The sequence below is a fragment of the Chelmon rostratus genome, chromosome 1, assembly GCF_017976325.1.
Source record: "Chelmon rostratus isolate fCheRos1 chromosome 1, fCheRos1.pri, whole genome shotgun sequence".
Taxonomy (NCBI): Eukaryota; Metazoa; Chordata; class Actinopteri; order Chaetodontiformes; family Chaetodontidae; genus Chelmon; species Chelmon rostratus.
In genome coordinates, this window is record NC_055658.1 from 1,263,398 (window position 1) to 1,283,258 (window position 19,861).

General features: G+C 40.7%; 1 protein-coding gene across 2 annotated transcripts; it reads right to left on the minus strand.

The window, feature by feature from the left end:
• Positions 1-630: 630 nt before the first annotated feature.
• LOC121612388 (histone-binding protein RBBP7) lies at positions 631-18,887 on the minus strand. 2 transcript variants are annotated; one of them, XM_041946489.1, is made up of 12 exons: positions 18,740-18,887; positions 17,944-18,088; positions 13,454-13,599; positions 11,819-11,992; positions 11,593-11,708; positions 10,249-10,409; positions 8,625-8,751; positions 8,463-8,540; positions 7,100-7,176; positions 5,820-5,877; positions 5,458-5,568; positions 631-850 (listed from the first exon to the last, which is right to left on the minus strand). In XM_041946489.1, the coding sequence occupies exons 1-12, from the start codon at positions 18,753-18,755 to the stop codon at positions 779-781; spliced, it is 1,281 nt and encodes a 426-aa protein (XP_041802423.1). In that variant the 5' UTR covers positions 18,756-18,887; the 3' UTR covers positions 631-778. The 2 variants fall into 2 exon arrangements, with proteins under 2 accessions (XP_041802423.1, XP_041801600.1); XM_041945666.1 differs by having other exon boundaries at positions 11,819-11,995.
• Positions 18,888-19,861: the final 974 nt, after the last annotated feature.

Genomic DNA, 19,861 nt, shown 5'->3' on the forward strand with positions numbered 1-19,861 from the left:
AGTGCACTAATTTAGTCGAACACCTTTCACTCCAGCTGAATACTGAGCAGTTTCTGAACCTGAAGGACAGGAAACAAACAGCAGGGAATGTTTCGTTTTTTTCAAAGAGGCACTTTGAAGCTTCTTTGACAAAAACAGCAACAACAGGGGAAAAATGGTATGAAAGAACGTTTCCCTGGACATGCCCATCATTGTTAGTTTTTAACCCATCACAGTTTGAATGCTTGTAGAGTCGGTTTACTGAAAGCACATCGGTGCTCAGATCATCTTCTGTTGCCCTGGTTTCCTTACATACTGTCCTTAAGTCTGCTATCTAGTGGTTTTTGGACTACCAAAATAACAACGACTGTTTACCTTGCATGAGCCATTTGAAATTGATGGAAACAACTTACAATGACTGTGCACAAGCAGGTTTTCTGCTCTTTAGAGTCTTCAAAGCCCCTTCACCACAAAATCCCATTCCCCTATCACTGGAGATAGTACCACCTGAGCAGGTAGGAAATTTCAACTCTTATCCTATTCCAAGTGCTGAAGTGCTTTTGGGTACCTGGGGCATGGTGAAGTATAAGCAGGATAAGACTGAATCCAACTGTCTGTTAGCAAGGGTAGAGTCCATGCTGTCATCAACTCTCAACAGTGTTCTTTAATGTGGAGAGTAGACTTTTCAATTTGCACTCGAAGATAAGCCAGAGAGGGAAACGACAGGCCGGGCTGGGTCTGGAGCTCAGGGAGTGAAGAAGGGGTCTTGCCTGCAGAGAGAGACTCGTGCACAGCTGGCTTATGATACCTGAGCCTCCAGCTCTGATGCAGGGGTGTTGTCTGGCTCCTCGTCATTGTAGATATTCTCCGCCTTTGAAAAGAACAAGGAGGACAAAATGCGCAAGAATGAATGTAGAGACTGATGTTTGCTGGCTCACAGGTGTGACCAAGGCACCAGGCACTTCTGTAACAACACAACATTAACATGCAAACAGCTCTTATTCGACTATTAGAAGCTGGGCTGACAAGGAGCATAACGATGCTATGACAATATTAATGCTTAACTAAATGCAGCGAATTCTCAGTTAGCTCGGCGGTAGATTGAATCAGGCCTTTGTTAACTTACACTAGAGGCAGACCATTGTTTCAAATTGTTCCTGTTCTCCTCTCAATGCAAACTCAGCACTTCCTCCATGTTCACCTGTCTTCAGTACAATGTCCATTTCCACAACACTGATTCCATTAATACAGCAGCAGTCATGGCAGGCGTTCACTTTGACTTCTTCCCTGAATCATATCAAACTGCCGTGACTGAAACTCAACACTTGTTCCAGAATTTACACATGAAGTCTTTATGCCTTCCTTTGGTAAGAAAACCTTCTCATGTGGAAACACACCAGGAAGAGTGGAGCTTTGCTGACAGTAGTTTAATATGGAAAAAAGGAAACCTAAATTAGGCTATGAAAACATTATTCATGTTAACATGTTAACTCTCGACCAGTGGGGTAAGTATTCAGATCATTTGAAGTACCAGTACAACAATGTACAAATACAAGTAAAGTAACTGCATTCACTGTCAGAGGTATTATCAGGTAAATATACTTCCAGTTTTCAGTCTGCAGTACAAAGTCTCCTGTGACTGATACATGACTATCTGCCATTATTAGATCGTTCTATTGATTTTCTTTCCTTTAGCTTTGAACATTTTTTGAAAATATTGGAGAAGTTCAAAGGGGAACCGTCTCTTTGGTGGAGCTGTGAACAATTAATATTCATCTGAAATGTGACAAGAGGCCCGAATCAGACACTACTTTTTGTCCGAGTTCACAGGATAAAAAGGTTGCAAACCACATTTAATAAAAGTAACCAATGAAATGCTGTGTAGTTAAAAAGTACAATAACAGCCTCTGAAATGTCTCTGTAGTGGAGTAGAAGTAGAAAGCAGTAGAAAAGTTAATTTAAACACAAGATACTTGTGCTCAAAAAGAGGATTCATTCTCAGTGAAGAACCTTGGAGCTCTAATCTGCCTCTATACCTGCCAAAGAGCAGTGATTCCTAACACGTCTCTGGGGGTCATCAGGTGGAAACCTCCCTTCAACAGTGTTTCGCCTACTTAGTCCCACTACACCTCCAGGAGGTTAGGCAGTGAACTCCGGCGTCCCAGAGTCACCCCCCCTAGTGCCAGTTCACACTGCTCCTACACAATCCAAACAGCACCGCCACGTTCAACTGACCCAGGGATGCTCCAGGTAGTGGCCAGTACCGATGCTACCATTTAACTATTGCTAATGCTACTGCTAACCGCTAGGAAGAACAGAAGAAGACAATACAGTTCCGATGCTACCATTTAGCTAATGTTATGTGCTAACCGCTACCTGCTAAGAGGAACAGAAGAAGACAATAACACTAGATTCACCTATACTGTTAATGTTAATTGCTAGCTACCAATACTAACTGCTAAGATACTATCATACTCTCACCGCTTTAGCTATTGTTAGCTGCTACAATGCTACCACAGGCCTAGATGCCACATGTAACTGCCGATTGCCACACTACCATCATCTACCCCTGCCTCTCACCAACTGCACCAAGAAAAAGCGGGGTGGGAATACAAACCCTGGTTCGGGTAGGGGATAGAAAATAAAGAGGTAGAGTCAAAAGATGAAAGTAGGGATTGGATACAGACCCTTGTTCGGGTAGGGGGTGGAAAATTTAGAAGGTGCTGAAGGTGGAGGCCTAAACCACAGACTAGATTTAACAGCCTCTTCTAACATTTCCTTCAAGAAGCAGCAAACCCTACCATTTCCTTCAAAAAGCAAACAGAGCAGGAAAACAAACCCTAACATTTCCTTCAAGAAGCAGACAAAACAGGAAAACAACCAAAAAGATCAAAAAACAAGCCAACTCTGTGTCTTACCACGCAAACTCACCTGAACAGGCCGCATGGTCCCAAAGAGAGACTCTAGCTGGCCACACCCCCACCTTATCTAAACTTCCTGGTTCTCTTCCTATTGGCAGAGCGAGAAGATGGGGCGGGGAAAGCAGAGCAGAGGAGAGGTGTCTTGTTCAGACTTTAACCTCTTCTCTTGCCGGGTTAGGCATGCATGTCCTCTGCCTGCCCCCCCACTGTCCCTATTTCACCCCCCAACTACTATTATTTCTCCTGATCCATATCCACTGACTAGACCTAGCAGCCTCATCTGACATCTCCCTCACTGTCTTTCTTAAATTTTGCCCATGCACTCCCAGCTCCCTCAACAGTGAAACAGCTGACCCTGCAACAAAACCTCTACACCCCACTTCAACCGGACAGACCCTGGTCTTCCATCCCCTCTGCTCAGATTCTGTCTTTAAATCTGCATACTTAGTCTTCTTCCTTTCATAAGCTGCCTCCACTGAATTTTCCCAAGGGACTGTTAACTCAATAAAATACACAGTCTTTTTACTCATGGACCATAAGACAATGTCTGGCCTCAGATTACTATAAACTATTTCCTGGGGCACAACTAGCTGTCCTCCCAAGTCGACCTGCATTTGCCAATCATCAGCCCCTACCAGGCAGCCACCTCCCTGCTTTCCCCCTGACTTAGCAGCTTTATTTTTCTCCCCCTCTCGAACAAACTGCACATCTAACCTCTCCTTTCTAGAACTTCCAGAATTCACCTGCTTCCTTCTCTCCTCAATGCCTGCGGCTAAGCTTCTCAGCACCTGATTATGCCGCCATGTATACCGGCCTTGTGATAAGCTAATTCTACAACCTGACAAAATGTGCTTTAAACTTGCTGTACCTGAGCAGAGTGGGCACGATTGATCGCCCTGTACCCAGAGACTTAGGTTCTGCGGGGTTGGCAACACATCGTATGTCGCCCCTATCAGAAATTTAATACGGCCTTCCTCCATATTCCACAGGTCCCTCCAACTAAGTTTCCTCTTCTCAACACCTTCCCAATTCAACCATTGTCCCTGTTTGGCTTGACCAACTGCTTTTGCCCCTCTTAACAACTCCTCCTGCCTACGCACCTGTTCCACTACAAGCTTTCTTTTCTCCTTTAGAAATAAAAAGACTCAAGTAAAGTACAAGTCTCGCAAAACTGTATTCAAGTACAGTACTTGAGTAAATGTAATATACTTTCCACCACTGCTTTTCCAATAACAGAGAGGGAGGTTCTGGTGACCATGGTCACAGTGATCATGTGAATGTTAACAACAACACTGTTGTTGACCCAGCTGGCCTCTTGAAGCTGCCCTGACATCTTTACCTGGAGCACAACATCATGCAAACATACCTGGCCAGCCAGTAAGAGTTCTCAATCAGCACCTACCTCTTCCTTTCAGTCTGTGAAGCTAACGTTAGCTATCTAACGTTCTGTCTCCAACCTGAACTACATCAGTCTACTTTGCTGTTGAATTCAACCTGATGTTATGAGTAACATAAAAGCACTGGCTGGCTAAAGTACAACTACCTATCATTTAGCTGCACTGAGCTGGGGATCAGCCGTGGGTTCTTCTGGACACATGCAGCAGGCTTGGACAGGCAGTGTGCTTGTTTCGTATGTTTAGCCTGCACAAACTTGTTTCTGCATAGGTCTCTTTGGAAAATCTAAAACATTTTCTCAACACTTATTGTGATGATCTGCACCACTAATGATGGGTCGCCATTATTAAATCTCCAGTCAATAGCAGATATTACTGTTGTTAGATATTCACTATGAGTGAAGATGGCTAAATGATGCAGCATACAAATTATTACACAGGTTAAATGAACACACTGGGTTTTAACTAATGTTGCAGTTGGCTTGAGTTCAAAGTGAGGGCGCTGGGCTATTCCACTTTGCCTGTGAATGAGGAAATACGTGTGTTTGGGGAAAGGGTTCCACAGGGCCTTGCATTGTTAGTGTTGTGAGGGGAACAAGCAGGAAGTGGGAATGGGAGTTTGGTTGCATTGTTCATTTGTACTGATTTATGTAAGATATTTATTAGTTTTTATTAGGTTTACCTGTGTGTGTAAATAAAGATGGTGTATATGTTTGTAATTGGTTTATGTCAATATTTATTGTATATTTCTGTGTGTGGACATCTGCGTTGGCCTCTGCAAATAGTATGTGCCAGTTAATTATTTGAGACACACACCCTTATATAAGGAGTCTGTCTGTGTGTGGTGGAGAAAGGTGTTAGGCAGATCTAGTCCACCTGATGCTATGTAAAATAAAGATTTCATGTGCAAACATCATCCAAGACTCATGCATTTGCCTCTTTTGACCACAGAGGCTAACATACGGGTACATTAATTGGAGAATGAGGAAATCTACTTTTTAGGTGTAGGTATATCTCTGGTATACCACAGATATCTGTGAAGCTCTGACACAGCTTTATAACGAAGCGAGGAGATGCGTCTGGCTATGTGAGACGGAGGGGACATATTCTAAAAATTCCCCAAAAGAAAAACTGTGTGGCTGATGGGCAGTAGCTGTATTCACCATTTGCCAGACTTGCATGATGTTGTCCTCAGAGACTGAGCAGATGACCCAGGGTTCATTGGGATTCCAGGAGAAGTCAGAAATCTTGGCTGTGTGGCCACCGTGGATGAACTGATGGGAAAAAAGGTGGAAATTAGAGACAGGCAGGAAGAGGTAATCAGTGACAGTGGTTAACAACTACATTTTGGAACCATCAACATGTTCAAACCCTACAAATGTGAAAGGTCAGTGCTTTGAAAATGACTAGGTCATCGCTGCCTTGCCCTAAAATGACCCAATTTCAGGCCTGTAACTACAGATCATGATGACTGAAAGATTTAAAGGTGACTGAATAATAATCTTAATTTTAGGATATCACTTACCAGCAGCTCTGGAGGGCCATCCTCAGCATCCTCTGCTGACTGCTCCTCACCAATTTTACTAGAAAAACAAAACCCAACAAAAAAACTGAGTCTATTTGGTGTAGTTACCCTTCAATGTACTGAATGCAATGTGTGATATTTAACACCTTCTGTGATCAGTGGTGGCTAAAGGCTCAACATATAGAAAGCTACCACCATACTTTTTGACCACTTCACTTCTTCAATACTATGCAAAGTATTGAAGAAGATCTCGAAACAGCACAAGCGTTTTGGTGTGTCCATGACTGGAAACCAGGGATTAGCATGGTACAGAATTGGACAGAATTGCACAGCTTGAAAAGATTGAAACATTGCACAGAATATGTGAGAATGAGCAATTAATTGTCTATGCGGCAGCCACCCTGCGGAGGAAACTCATTTCAGCGCTTGTATTCGAGATCTTGTTCTTTCGGTCGTGACCCAAAGTTCATGACCATAGGTGAGGGTGGGAACGTAGATTGACTGGTAAATCGAGAGCTTTGCCTTGGCTCAGCTCCTTCTTCACCACGATGGACCAATACAACGACCGCATTACTGCTGCTGCACCGATCCGCCTGTCAATCTCACGCTCTATCCTTCCGAGACTCGTGAACAAGACACCACGATACTTGAACTCCTCCACTTGAGGCAGGAGCTCTCCTCCAACCCACTACTAGGCCACAATTTCAGTATTTTGGTTCACTCTGACCACTCTCATAGCGCAGTTTTCTGCAGCAGCAGGTAAAAAGCTCTAATAAACCCACTTAACACGACCTGCTCAGCAGTCCACAGCCAACATCTACTCAACCGCTCCCAATATAGTTCTGTACTGTCAAAGCCAAAGTATTAATCCTTTGAAATTGACCATCCGACTGGCATATCGTACTTTCTACCTATCAGCACAGCCACTTTTTACGTGCTCTAATTTCATACTTTAAAGCATATGGTGTGAATATTTGCCCACGAACAACTGAGACTGAACAACTGACTGAGCTCTTAGCAGACAAGTCAGCCAGGAGATGTTCCTTGTTGATCTTGGGCCCAAGTTTCAACGGAGAAACATTTATATTTGACTCAGTTTCATTTTATCATTAGATTTTCTGTCTATATCATGGTATTCTTCAGGCTGTGTTTGCTATACAATTCTAACTTCAACATATTTTGCTCGAAACTCCTGATTAAAACAAATAAAACCCATCACTGTTTGATACAAACAAAGAGTATAGGCATGGATGGTGGGAGGTATGGTGGAGTGTTTTTACCTCAGATCCCATACGTTGAGACGTCGGTCTGTGCCACTGGAAGCCAGGATTGTCTCATTGTGAGGGGACCATTGTACCTGACAAATTGGACACTTGGTCACTGGCAGGTCAATATAGTGATAATATAGCAGCATGGAATATTTTGTTAAAAAAATTCTCCTTTTGGTTTGGTGGCACCTTTTCAGTCTAGTGCAATTATATTTGGCTGTTTATTACATGTCACCATGTGACAAAATGAAAATGCAATCTGTCAGTCCTCTCATCAATGTGACTCTTGCAAGATCTACCACACATAAATGTCAATGACACACTTTCACCTACACCCACTAGCAAATGGGAGAAGGGCTTCAAGTTATATATATCAAGTTACAGCCACGATTACGAGGGTGAGTAATTAAGCCTATAACTTAGCCCAGCAGCCTAGCTTGACATCTGTAAACTTCTTGTTTTCTGCATAGAGTTTGGCTAGATTGAAAGACAGATGACATGTATTTTTTCAGTCAGACAAGCCCTATTGTCTGAGAGTAGGATGAAGATAACAGCTCTACGATTTGGCTAATTTCAGACATGTCAGAGCCAATAGTAAAACCTAAACCTTAGTATAACAGAAAGAGCACGGGGTAGCTAGTCCCCAGAAACTGGCTTTTTTGTTTCAGTTTTTGCACGCAGAGTTTGGTAGTGCTCAGTAATTCATGGGTTCTTACTCTTCATCAGTATGAAAATATTACATGAATAATAACAATGAATAATGATACATGAATTCATATCAGTCTGTATGAGAAGTTGTGAGTATAATTTCACTTCACAGATTTGCCTGTGAATGAGGAAACAACAGATTTAGAACCTTATTTACTCCTTAAAATAGCACAATGTTATCAAGCTAGAATTTGACCCTGATTCATACAAACCAAACCGAACAGAAAGTATTTTGCTTTACTTTCTTTTCTGCCAGGTGGGGCTGAAGGACTCAACCCTGTTGAGCTGGTGCATCATAGCTGTACATGTGTGGCTGGATCAGTGCTGTGCAACCACTGTGTTGCTCTCCTGTTCCAGTTAGCACATTACTCCCGGCTCTAAATCCCAGTGGTTCCCCCAGTACTCAGCTGTACAGAGGACGAGCAGCAGTGGCACGAACCAAGAACTTTGGCAAGTCTGAGAATAATGTAATTGTAATTCAGATGCTAGAGCTACACACAGGTAACATACCCTCATCATTCCAATGCAAAAATATATGCAATCACCAATTTGGTTCATCGTTGGGAACCAAATTGGGTGTTTGTCAGTTGGTAGTCAGAACAAAGATGTCTTTACAGTCCATTCATACAAAGATGTATTGGACTAATATATAAATGACAACACTTACCTGGAAAATTTCATCTTTGTGGGACTCAAAGGAGTGGAGCTTCAGTTTGAGGTTTCTTAGATCCCATAATGCAACAGTCTGAGAGAAACAAAATAAAATTTGCATTAAACCTTCATTCCATTGCATTCATCAGTTCAGACTGTATTTTTGCCTCTTCTCTACCTTATCAGCAGAACCAGTGGCAAGAATGAACTCGCTGTAGGGGTTGAAACTCAGGCAGTTGACCTCGGCAGTGTGAGCGTCTACTGCGTGGCTGGCTTTGGATGTGTTGTTGGACCGAGTGTCCCATCTGGTGGAGGAGGGTCAGGCATGGCAGATATATCATTTGCTTAGTTAGGAAAATAAATAAATAAAATTAATGGAGCAGTTTCAACTTCAGTACTTTGTCCCCATTCACAAAACAAGGCTACCTATTTGCATGAGTGAGACAGAAGTGCTTGTTTGTGGTGAATCCGTGCTGCATTTCTCTTCTACTTCATAGTTGTAGTCTATGGTCTGCATATAAATCATGTCCCTGGCTGCGGAGAATGGCCACCATATTGATACAGGGGAGCTGTTCTTCCTAATGCACATAAGTCTATTAAAGCAGGTCTATACACAATTAAAATCATTATAACTCACTTCATTCTGACCAGTTTTCAAGCAGTTTAGTTTGTGACAAATGCCAGACATGTACTGATGATAAAGGATGCTTTGCTAAATTAAAAATGCAGGTATTCATGCCAAAATACATTCTGTTATGTAGATAGTAACAGTAATACTTCTACAGCATAATATTTAAGATGAACTTAGCCTGCATTATTAGTAATTAGACATAATCTTTTTTTCTTACTGTATGTTAACTGGCTGACATGATATAATTTTGTTTGTTACTTTGGAAATAAATGAATTTAAATAAATTCAAATTTATACATTTAAATTAAAAAAAGAAATTACAACAAACACACCTGTTACAAGATTAACTAAATTTCTGTCAGGCTTCACAATTCTGTTTTCACTTAGGTTTATAGTGAAAAATTCATATTTGGCTTATTTGCATTTTAAGTCACACATTATGCACATAAAAACATGTCCAGAGTGCAGAGCTGCAGTGAACAGTTCCACATTCTGATAAAATTATCTCTGTTTTGTACAACTGAAAATAAAAGCACTGGTGGAATAATTACAGCTGTATGTTTATACAGAAAGTTGAACAATACAAATTATGCCCCATTACCTGGCATAAACTGCCTTAACTTAGTATCAGGACATTAAAATAGGATAACTTATTGTGATGTATTAAATTTAACAGTATTGTAAGCATAACATATTGCATAATACCTTTGCACCTGTGAAATTGTATTCCTTGTTGCTTGGTTTTGCCATTTCTTTTCTTTAGAACATCCAAAAGGAGCACAAAGGTCTGGCATATTCTACTGTTTGATGGATCAGAACCTGCTCCAAGATGGTGGCAGCAGATCTACATCTCACAAGCTTGATGCATCATCTACGGTATATATCTACGAGCAAGTTAAGACACTATAATCAATAGCAATGGACCAAAAACACTACAGATTCATGCTGTATGATCAATATGAATTTGATATGAATTATATTTAATGATGATAAAAACTTACTGAGGTTTATACTGCTCATTTGAAGCTAGATATATAACATAACTAAAATATCGGTCTGAAGATTCTGATGGCGTGCTGTATGCAACGTTAATGTCATTTACAAAACTATCAACCTAGGTAGCACAAGTGCAATGTGCAAAAAAGTTAAGGTACAGCTCTAAGTCACTTACATCATGAGTTTCTGGTCGTCCGCCACAGAGCCAAATAGAGATTCATGGAGCAAATGCCAGGAAACATCTTCCACCACTGCTGTGTGGCCAGTGAAAATTGTCTTGGCATCCACAATCTTCCCTTCCTTTGGGCTGGCCCCGATGTCCCATAGACAGATAGTCTGGAGAGAAGTAAAATGGAGAGGACCAATTTCTTTTATCTCCTTGCTGCAATGACCAGTTATAAACTGGGAATACACTATCATCAGAAGCTGAAACTATACACAAAACAATACAGCAATCCTTGTCTGATGTGCCCATAAGCTGAGCTGAAGTAAACCATAATGTCAGCCTTTTCCACTTCAGGAACATGCAAAGTAATGTGCAGCCATTGCTTCGGTTATGGTTGTTTCCACTCTACGTTGTGTGCTTTGGGGGTGAGTTTTTGAACTCATTTGTCCCCCTAAACCTGAATGTATATTTTTTAACCAAAGCATGATTTCTGTTTTTTCAAATTAACTGAGCTACTCCATAATCTTTCCATGTATCCCCTGACAACTGTCGAAGTACCTCTTTGTGTCAAAAAACCCTGTTTGAAAATCCCTGCTGCACTGCTGCTCAGTCTGAGGACAAGACTGGACAAACGTCAAAAGTCAAAATGAGAGTTAATTAAGAAAAGGAGGAAAGGCTTCTTGTTGAATCAATGATGTAAAAATGTGAGCTCAAATTTACAGGACCAAAGACAAGTTCTTTTTTTCTAGGGTCCAGCCATTCTACTCTACATGACATCTACATATCTGAAGCCATTTTGCAACATACACTGTAGAGTTCTGGATTTTCAATTCTGCTGTGACATTGTGCTGTGATAAAGCAAAATGCAAATGGCTCATTGCTTCTGTTTCACTCGCTTTCATATTTCCACATTTTTTTAAATGGCTTTATCAGCATGGTCCAGTAGGTATAATATGAGACCACTGTGACGAACAGAAAATTGAGAAACCACTGACATGCTATAGACAAAGCACTGCTGCTGTGCTGAGCCTGTACCATGTCAATGGTGAAAAAGGAGGTCTACTGAAGGTTTTGATACTGAGCGAACAGAATAGTGATATCTGTCAGAAATTCTTTCAAGTAGTGTTCTGTATAGTTGAAGCCCTCAGGAATACCTTATCCATGTATCTGAAGCTGGGTAAACCAATGCGTTTGTGGTGTCACACCAGTGTTATGAGTCCATGTTTGATTCTACTTGTATAGAATTCACTGACCAGCCTGTATTTTATTGAGAAATTTAATTGGTGGTGATGATTGCTTGTTACAGACTGCGCTACCTAAGAATATTTTCAGTAACTACAATTTCTAGCTTACATGGTCATCTGAAGCACTGAGTAGGTTGCCACTGAGGTTGGGATTCCAGGAAAGACCATACCCTTCTTTCTGGTGGCCTTTCAGCCTCAAATCCGGACTACACTCGCCACTGGGATCTGAAACACACAAATACACACTGCATTCACCAACATGATGTGTGATTCACTGGAGTGGGAGCATTCTGATTCATGTAGTTTTTAGTATACAGGCACAGCAGTGACCCAACCTGGCTTAGACGGGTGCTTATTGTAGTCGAAGACCAGCACGTCAGAGGTGGGAGTCTTGGTGGCAATGATGCAGTGATTCTGGGGCATGTAGCGTGCTCGGTTCACCTCTCCTTCATGGTTAATCTTGATCTCGATCTCTATTTTCCCACTAACTGAGCCAAAACCACCAAATTCTGACAAGAGAACACAAACAAGCACTTTTACTAGGGATATACAATATATCGGTGGTTGATGAACTATTGGCAGTGAAATAAGAAATCATGGAACATCATCTTATCATTGTATCCACTAATGGAGAGCCTTGACTACAGACTAGGAAGATCAATCTGGTTCTGAATGTGGGTTTCCTCGATGCCATTCTATCCTGTGTCTGTACTTGCTTATGCTTTACTGTACAAAAATGCTTGTTAGTCAAAAATACCACAAAAGCAGCTGGGAGGGAGAAAGGATGAGAAATGTATGAAACACCTGCTGAACATGTAGAACATTAAATTAGGGCCAGTGCACACTACAACACGCTGCCACAATCTGCCTGTCCCAGACAAATTTCTGATAACCCTGACTCCATAAAAGTTGAGACACTGTCACTGCTCTGTGGGTACCTCTTCACATTTTTGCATTTGTAAGATTCGTTTTAGCAGTTGCCTTATTAGTGTCAGTATTTCTTTTTTTTTATATGTATGCTAGATTTGCTTTGTGTGTATTGAGGTTAAGACTTGGACTGTACCTTAAAATTGTTCAGTGGCCATACTAACATACAACACACCAAAGGAGCAGCGAGCCTTCAGCAAACTAACACACAGCTGGCCATCCATCAACATACCTGCTGGAATACAAAAGAATAGTTTCAGCATTAAGATTCAGTCTTTAGTCATTAGCCAACTCCCTAAGCACATAAAAAATCTGAACTAATTTAGGTTCTTTCTGAGAAAGTCAGTGTGACAACCTACCAAAACACATAATAAGTAACTTCTTTCACTCAAGAGTTCAATAATTGGGTGCCTTAGTCTGGACATTTTCATAGTAAAAAATGTGGTGAGATTTTGTCAATAACAAGCTATGTCAAACAAAAGGGAAGTTACAAAAACCTAGATCATTGTATTGAAGCACAACAGTGCCTGTATTTAGGTTTGAGCTTGTGTAAAACCAGTATTAGATACTCTGTTGAGTGTTTGACCACTGTTGTCAAGGTGTTTTGATGACTACTGCACCTCATGTTCTACCAGCATGTGGACAATCAAATGTATGCCATGTTGTCGACAGATCTACACTTCTGCAGACAGCATAGACAGATATTGAGAATTGTTGGTGGTAATACTCCAGAAAATGACCAGACTGCTAACTGATAAAAACACCAAAACAGCTTCTTCAAATATTTTAGGAGGTAGGAAAAGCATGCTAGGCCTAATAGATTCACACTATGTATTTTGGAGAGAATGAATATGATAATATCAATGAATATAGAAAAATAATTAAGTAAAAATCCCTATTGTCCACTTGCTTGTATGCCAAGCGTACACCTACTTTCCTGACTTTACACTGACTTTCTTTACAATGGTGACAAGCTAATATTCCCATGCATGTGAAAAGCATCGAATGCAGCACTTCTGCAGGATGACTCCAACTGTATTTACCTCCTTTCTCGCTGTCGTAGTGTGAGGCATCAAACTGGGCATCATCATTTGGAACCTGGACGCTGGCGATCACAAGGTGGTTCTGCTCATCTGATGTATGTGTCCCCAAAACCAGCCTGTGTACAGTGTAGTCCTTCCCCTCTGGCCTGCAGACGTGGACACATCATTTTAATCTATAGCCAGTGTAGCAGAGATATCTTTGCCTTTCAGTTTAACATTCGTGCAGGCCTTTTGGTATGACAAGCAAATTGATTAGTTTTCATAAAACAGTCCAACAGTAACACAATAAGCTTTTATACAGGAAGGAATTCCAAGCTGCAAAAAATATTTTTGGCTACAATGAATCGCTTAGTGTATTCCTGTTATTTGGAAATTCCAGTCATACTTGTGATACAGACACAGACAGGGATGTCTTTTTGGATTTTTCTTGAATTTATTTACAGCCATAGTTGTCTCTAATGTTGGCAACTTAAAAAAAGATAGACAGGAGCATCCATAACCTAAACAAAAGCAGTGCCATTTCCTGTGGTAACTGGCATCAAAAGCTTTCTCTGATAACAGACAACTAATCAATATATATTTGCTAAGTGATTGTGACACACAAATATACTGCCAATATTTATGGTAAATATTAAAATCAGATTCAGTCGTGAATGGAGCCCGGTTGTCTATTGTTGTTGCTACCTGTCTGTATAAATGCATAAAATCGAGCGCACGTTTTAATATCTCGTGAGCTCGATTTAGTATTTCGTGCGCATGTTTTAATATCTTGTGTGCACGTTTTAGTATCTCGTGCGCACGATAGTTTTTTTTTTCTTCATGACACTTTAGGGGCTCCATAACATACCGACACATTACAAAATAAATAAGGTCCTCTACCATATCGTTGAATTATTGATGTCTCCTAAGACTCCTTCCACAAAAACAGTGATTTCATCATCGTAAAACAAAATTTAAACGCGACAAAAATTAAACTCAACACAACTTTTAAAATCATCAGTAACTGTGTTTTGGAGTGAGAGAGAGGGGGAAAACAGCACGTGGAGCCAGAATATTTAATATTTACACATAAACCTCTGGAATTATTTTTTTCATTTTTTCATTATGACAGGAGAGACTTAAATATGCTGCACTTCAACAGATTTTCTACATATCAAACTGTAGAAACTGGTTTCATACATGTCATGCAGTAATGTCAACGCAGCCGCCGCCACTGTGCTAACCCCTCCACTCAAACATTCATTTTCAAAGTCAAAAGTATAAGGGCTTTTTTACAATTTGAATCTAAATTTTAATTTAGAATATATGTTGACAGCCCTAAAGACCACTACCTGATCATTGCTGAATGGTTTGAATTTAGTGAGTAGCCACTATGAGACAAATCAAACAAAGTTAAGTGTCAGTTTGTTTAGATTTTTGTACTCAGTCACTCTCTCGAGCGCTCAACACATTGCAACTTAAAATAACACGATCTCTGTTTCTACATTTTCCTGTCTTTTGTCTATTAGCTTGCATTTTCTCAAGATGAGAATGAGAATGAGATGAGATGTGATATTAACTGCCCTTGCCAATAATTTTCCAACATTTTCTCACCCCAAGACGTAGCTTTTGCAAATGATGAATGACCCTCTCGGTGGTGATAACAGGGCAGACTTGTCCCCTTTTATGATCACTTTTATGACTACTTATTAAATGTCATCAATTTAAGTTATCACACAGTAAAAGCAGCTGCCATTGACCTGTATTTATGTTTATTTTGTCAATGTTGTGAGCATAAAATAATCATCAGCACATCAGCTGATTGCCTCGTAGTATAGAAGGTGTGAAATAATCATTATTTAATATGTGTCCTGTAGTTGTGACAACGAAATTGTGAGTTCTGCTTTATTAAAAGAAGGAATATAGTTGAATCAAATCAATTGTACATACATTTGTAAAGAACATGCACAGTATTTTTCTGTGTAATCCTCCTTTCCGTAAAGTACCAGTTCCACTTATTTTTTTTGTTTCACCCTACCACAGAACCTTTGTCCAGAAGGCCTTTTTCAGCAGCATCGATCAAGCCTCGGGTGTCACTGCTGAAGCAAGGGCTTCCTTCTTACACAGCAGTCTCTCAGCCCATGGAGCTTGAAAACACACTTGACTGTGGACACTAACACCTGTGTTCTAGCAAGTTCTAAATTATTTCAGACCTGTTTTTGGTGGTTCTTTGTTGAGTCTTGACTATCCTGACCGATTTCATCTCAGTAGCAGGTAATAGCTTCTTCTTCCAGATCGTGGCAAGTGACAACTGTGTCAAGCACTTCATATTTACCATTGTTTGCACAGTTGATCTTGGAACCTGTAGCTGCTTTGAAACGCCTCCAAGTGCTTTTTCTGACTTGTTCAAGTCTGCTCTTTCAGCTCTGTAAGGAGCTCCTTGGTGTTTCCCATTATAGCCTTTGTGTATATCAAACAAAACCTATTTAAATGGGCTCAGAGAAGTCACCAGTCGATTGCCACAAAGAAAGTTTGATTGACAAAACTTTTTACATCACAAAAATTGATAAATCAAGTTGCTCTATGTATATTTCTGACCCAGCAGATTCTGTCATATATTCAAAAGTATTTATGATAAATACATAAATAAACCATTTCATTCACTTCGTCACGGAAAAATACAAGTTTTAGACATTACATTTACAACATTGGAACTCAACACTGGCAAAATACACGTTCTTTACAAGTGTATGTACACTTTGACCACAAATGTAGGTTATCAGAAAGAGTGGGAAGGAACTGAACAAATGTTTTTAGGGCTGACACGCAGCAGAGCACTGAACTCTGTCTGTCACACTCCTGAACAGGTGTTGGCTTTGATGCATAGTTTTGATGCTTGTGAACCCAAAAGAGAGACAGACATTGCAAGAAACCTTCAGCAAAGAGACACCCATCGTGTAAAGATAAGAGAAGCGTTCAGTTGTCAGGTCTCCCTGTCAGCTTTCTTGTCCTTGTTTTTATCTGTACATCTATTTCAATGTCCATTTCTATTGGAACTTTGTGTGGGTATACTGACAGAAATAAAATCAGAGTCACATTCCTCATGTGTATACAAACACATCATAAGATTAGGTACAAATGAGGTATAGGCCTAGGAGTGAGAAGTATACCGGGATCATCACTGTCACTGGTGTCACATTCTGCCACGATGTGGATTTGGCAGTATCATCATTACTGTGACAAATGTGTTCGCATACTAAAAATGTGCTTTACTGTGGCCGTGATAACACGCAGACAGAGGGCTACGCACATGCTCATGGAAGTGGAGTTACACTCACGAACTACTATTTTCCTTAATATAATGCCAACTCCACCTATCTCCACACTTTATACTGCAACACAAGCTCAGCTAGTTTTTTTGTTGTTACAGGAAAGCTCCGTCTGCTGCATGCCGCGCAGCTATGTGTGTCTGTTGCTGCCCTATGCAAATGTACTTGATAGACATGCCCCATGGTACACTGACGGTTGTACTTATACAATATACTTCGGGTTTTCTGCAAAAGTACATTGTGTCTGCATATGTGTCTGTTGCTGCAATATGTTATGGGACAGGCTACTCCTTCCATGTGGATGTAGCTTAATTAGTAAATGTAATGTGATTTATTCTTAGAATCAGTTAGACAATGGGTCATTTTAGACGTCATTTATTTGTCCAAAGTATACTATATAAATACAGTCAGTGCACCACATGGCAAGTCCATCAAGGACATTTACATATGACAGCAACAGACACACATACCAACGCGGCACGCAGCAGAGGGGGCTTTCCTGTAACAACAAAACCAGCCAGGCCTGTGTTGCAGTTTAAATTGTGGAGATAACGTTAGGTCCGCGAGACTACACAAAAAGCAACATGAAAAAACTGTTTCCCACATCCAACCTGCTACTCTGGTTATTTGGCTATTGGCTTCAAATGAGGCTTAATGTTCAAACAATTTATCTCGACTGTCCCTCAATATTACAGCTTCAGTTTAGAAGTGAATCCTGCTCTGTATTGGCAAAGCAGTCTGAAGTAAAACGACAGCGCACACATATAGCCCACAAGTTTTCCAGCTGTTGTTGTAGGGACATTTCCACCAAGCTCGTCCACTGGGTCTTCACTTCCTCAGATGGTGGGAGAGGATACCTTTTGTGTGGTTCTTGCAGTCAGCAACAGAGAAAATGGCATGCATTGCTCGTAAGGTTACCTTCCACATCTTTGTGTTAGTGGACTTGGCATTATAGTGAGAAAATTAGTAGTAAGTAAGTAAGTGCAGTCCCTCTACCTGCATGTTGTCACAGCCACAGCAATGCATACCTTTAATATGCTAAAATGATTGGCACTGTAATGATGTTATTGCAAAATCCATGCCATGACGAAACCCAGTACTGCCCACCCATAACTTGTTGACATTGTTGCTGGGACTTTAAACCATGTTTTATGAAGACTAAGACAGAAACAACAGAAATACCTGCTGACATCTGGAAGCCACTGGACAGTAAGACTGGGCCATTCCAGTGCATGAGTCATTACCAGGTCATAGAGGAAAGGTGTGTTTTTCTTCCAAATCTTGTACTCCTCGTTGATGACCCTTTCTTCCACTGCATCGTCATACACTTGAGCAGAACAAAACGGTGTAAGTTGCAGGTATAACAGCATATAATGGGAGCTAATGAGCACTTTCCTTAGACCATTTACGTGTTTACTGGGGAAAAACAGATTAAGCACACACACAAGTACGGTTACGTATTAAGCACAACCTATAATCTGGTGATGCTGACCGACGGGCAACTAGGGGTTCAACTTCATCTAATATTAACAATACTGCCAAAATACTGAAAATGAACTTCAAGAATCGTAGCTGGTCAGATATTCAATATTATTGTCTTCCCCGTAATCCAGATAACGCTGTTGTCATCCATGGGTTCAGAACTGGTGTATTGCTCGCCACCCACTACGGTATATTTCGAAGGGGGTTGTGACGGTGGAACAGCAAGCAAGCAATTTCTTAAGTTGAAATAAGTCCTGTTTTGCTCATTGGGTGTATAGTGAGCTTAAATAGTAGAGGTTTGATATGAAGTTCAAACAACAACGTTACATTTCAACTGAGAATAGTACGCAGAATAGTTATAACTAGTAAGCCTCCTTATAGGACTTAAATGAGTTAGCATGTCATGCTAATACCCAGTATGCAGTGGCGCGCATACTGAGCAACACACGGGGAAAACGGCCCACCGCGTACGGTAACTTGGTGTTTGAAAACCTACCCTCTTTATCTGCCATGTTCCAAACGCTGCGATGAATCACAATGCCCGAAAGCAAAGTCACTAGATTGACGCTGTTTTACTTCACACTGCTTCACCTTGCAAGTCGTGCTTAGTTTGTATGACTACTACTCCTTCCTTTTCAGCGCCGAATTACTCGATACAAACTGCGCGTGCGTCAGTACGTCCGCCGACACATCGTGCAGACTACGTATTACGCGCGAACAAGGCAGAGCTGTTGAATCGGAGAGTTGAGACAATCTATGGCTGTGTACGAAATCACTCACTCGCCATTTTGTATTGCTGTCCGAATATATAGTGACAATTGCTGCACCCTCTACAGTGAACTCAAAGTATTCCATAAGGCATCATGAAAAGTAGTGTACTACGTAGTGATGCTTACTCGCTACTCACTGTAAAGTACAATATATAGTTTGTATCACTGTTACTCCTTCCTTTTCAGGGACTAATTTCTCCGTGCGCACCCACAGAGACAGCGCGGACTACGCATAAACCCAGAAGAGGGTAAACCCTTGATAAAGAGAGTTGCGACAATCTATGTTTGTGTCTAAAACTACTCACTATAGTCCACTATATCGTGAGTTCGCCATTTTCTAGTGCTATCCAAAAGTGTAGTTAGAATTATTATACCCTAAATAATGGACTCAGAGTGTCCCACAATGCATTATGAAAAGTAGAGTACAACCAACAGTCACTAAGGAAGTAATATACTATATATCATCGTGCAATGGCAGACTGACAGGAGAAGAAAGAGTAGCGTGACTACAACCTGTTTGACACAAACAACAACTTTTTCAGTTTTACCAGTTCCTTAGCCATGTACTTAATTGTAAATTTAATGTGTATGCATTAAGTCATTACAGTGCAAATCACGGCTAGCAACCCAGTACACACTAGAAAAATATTGACTGTCAATTTCTTCAAGGACAGACAACGATTTGTCAGAAATATATTTATAGGGACAGGGAGAGAGCCCCTATTCTCTGGCATTTTTTTTTGCTTCATCAGCCAGATGAGGCTGTTTTTTCTCCTAATCAAAAATATTTAAATGATTGTGGGAAAAAAAGAAAGATAGAATTATACTAAATGGCGCTGCAGAGCTCT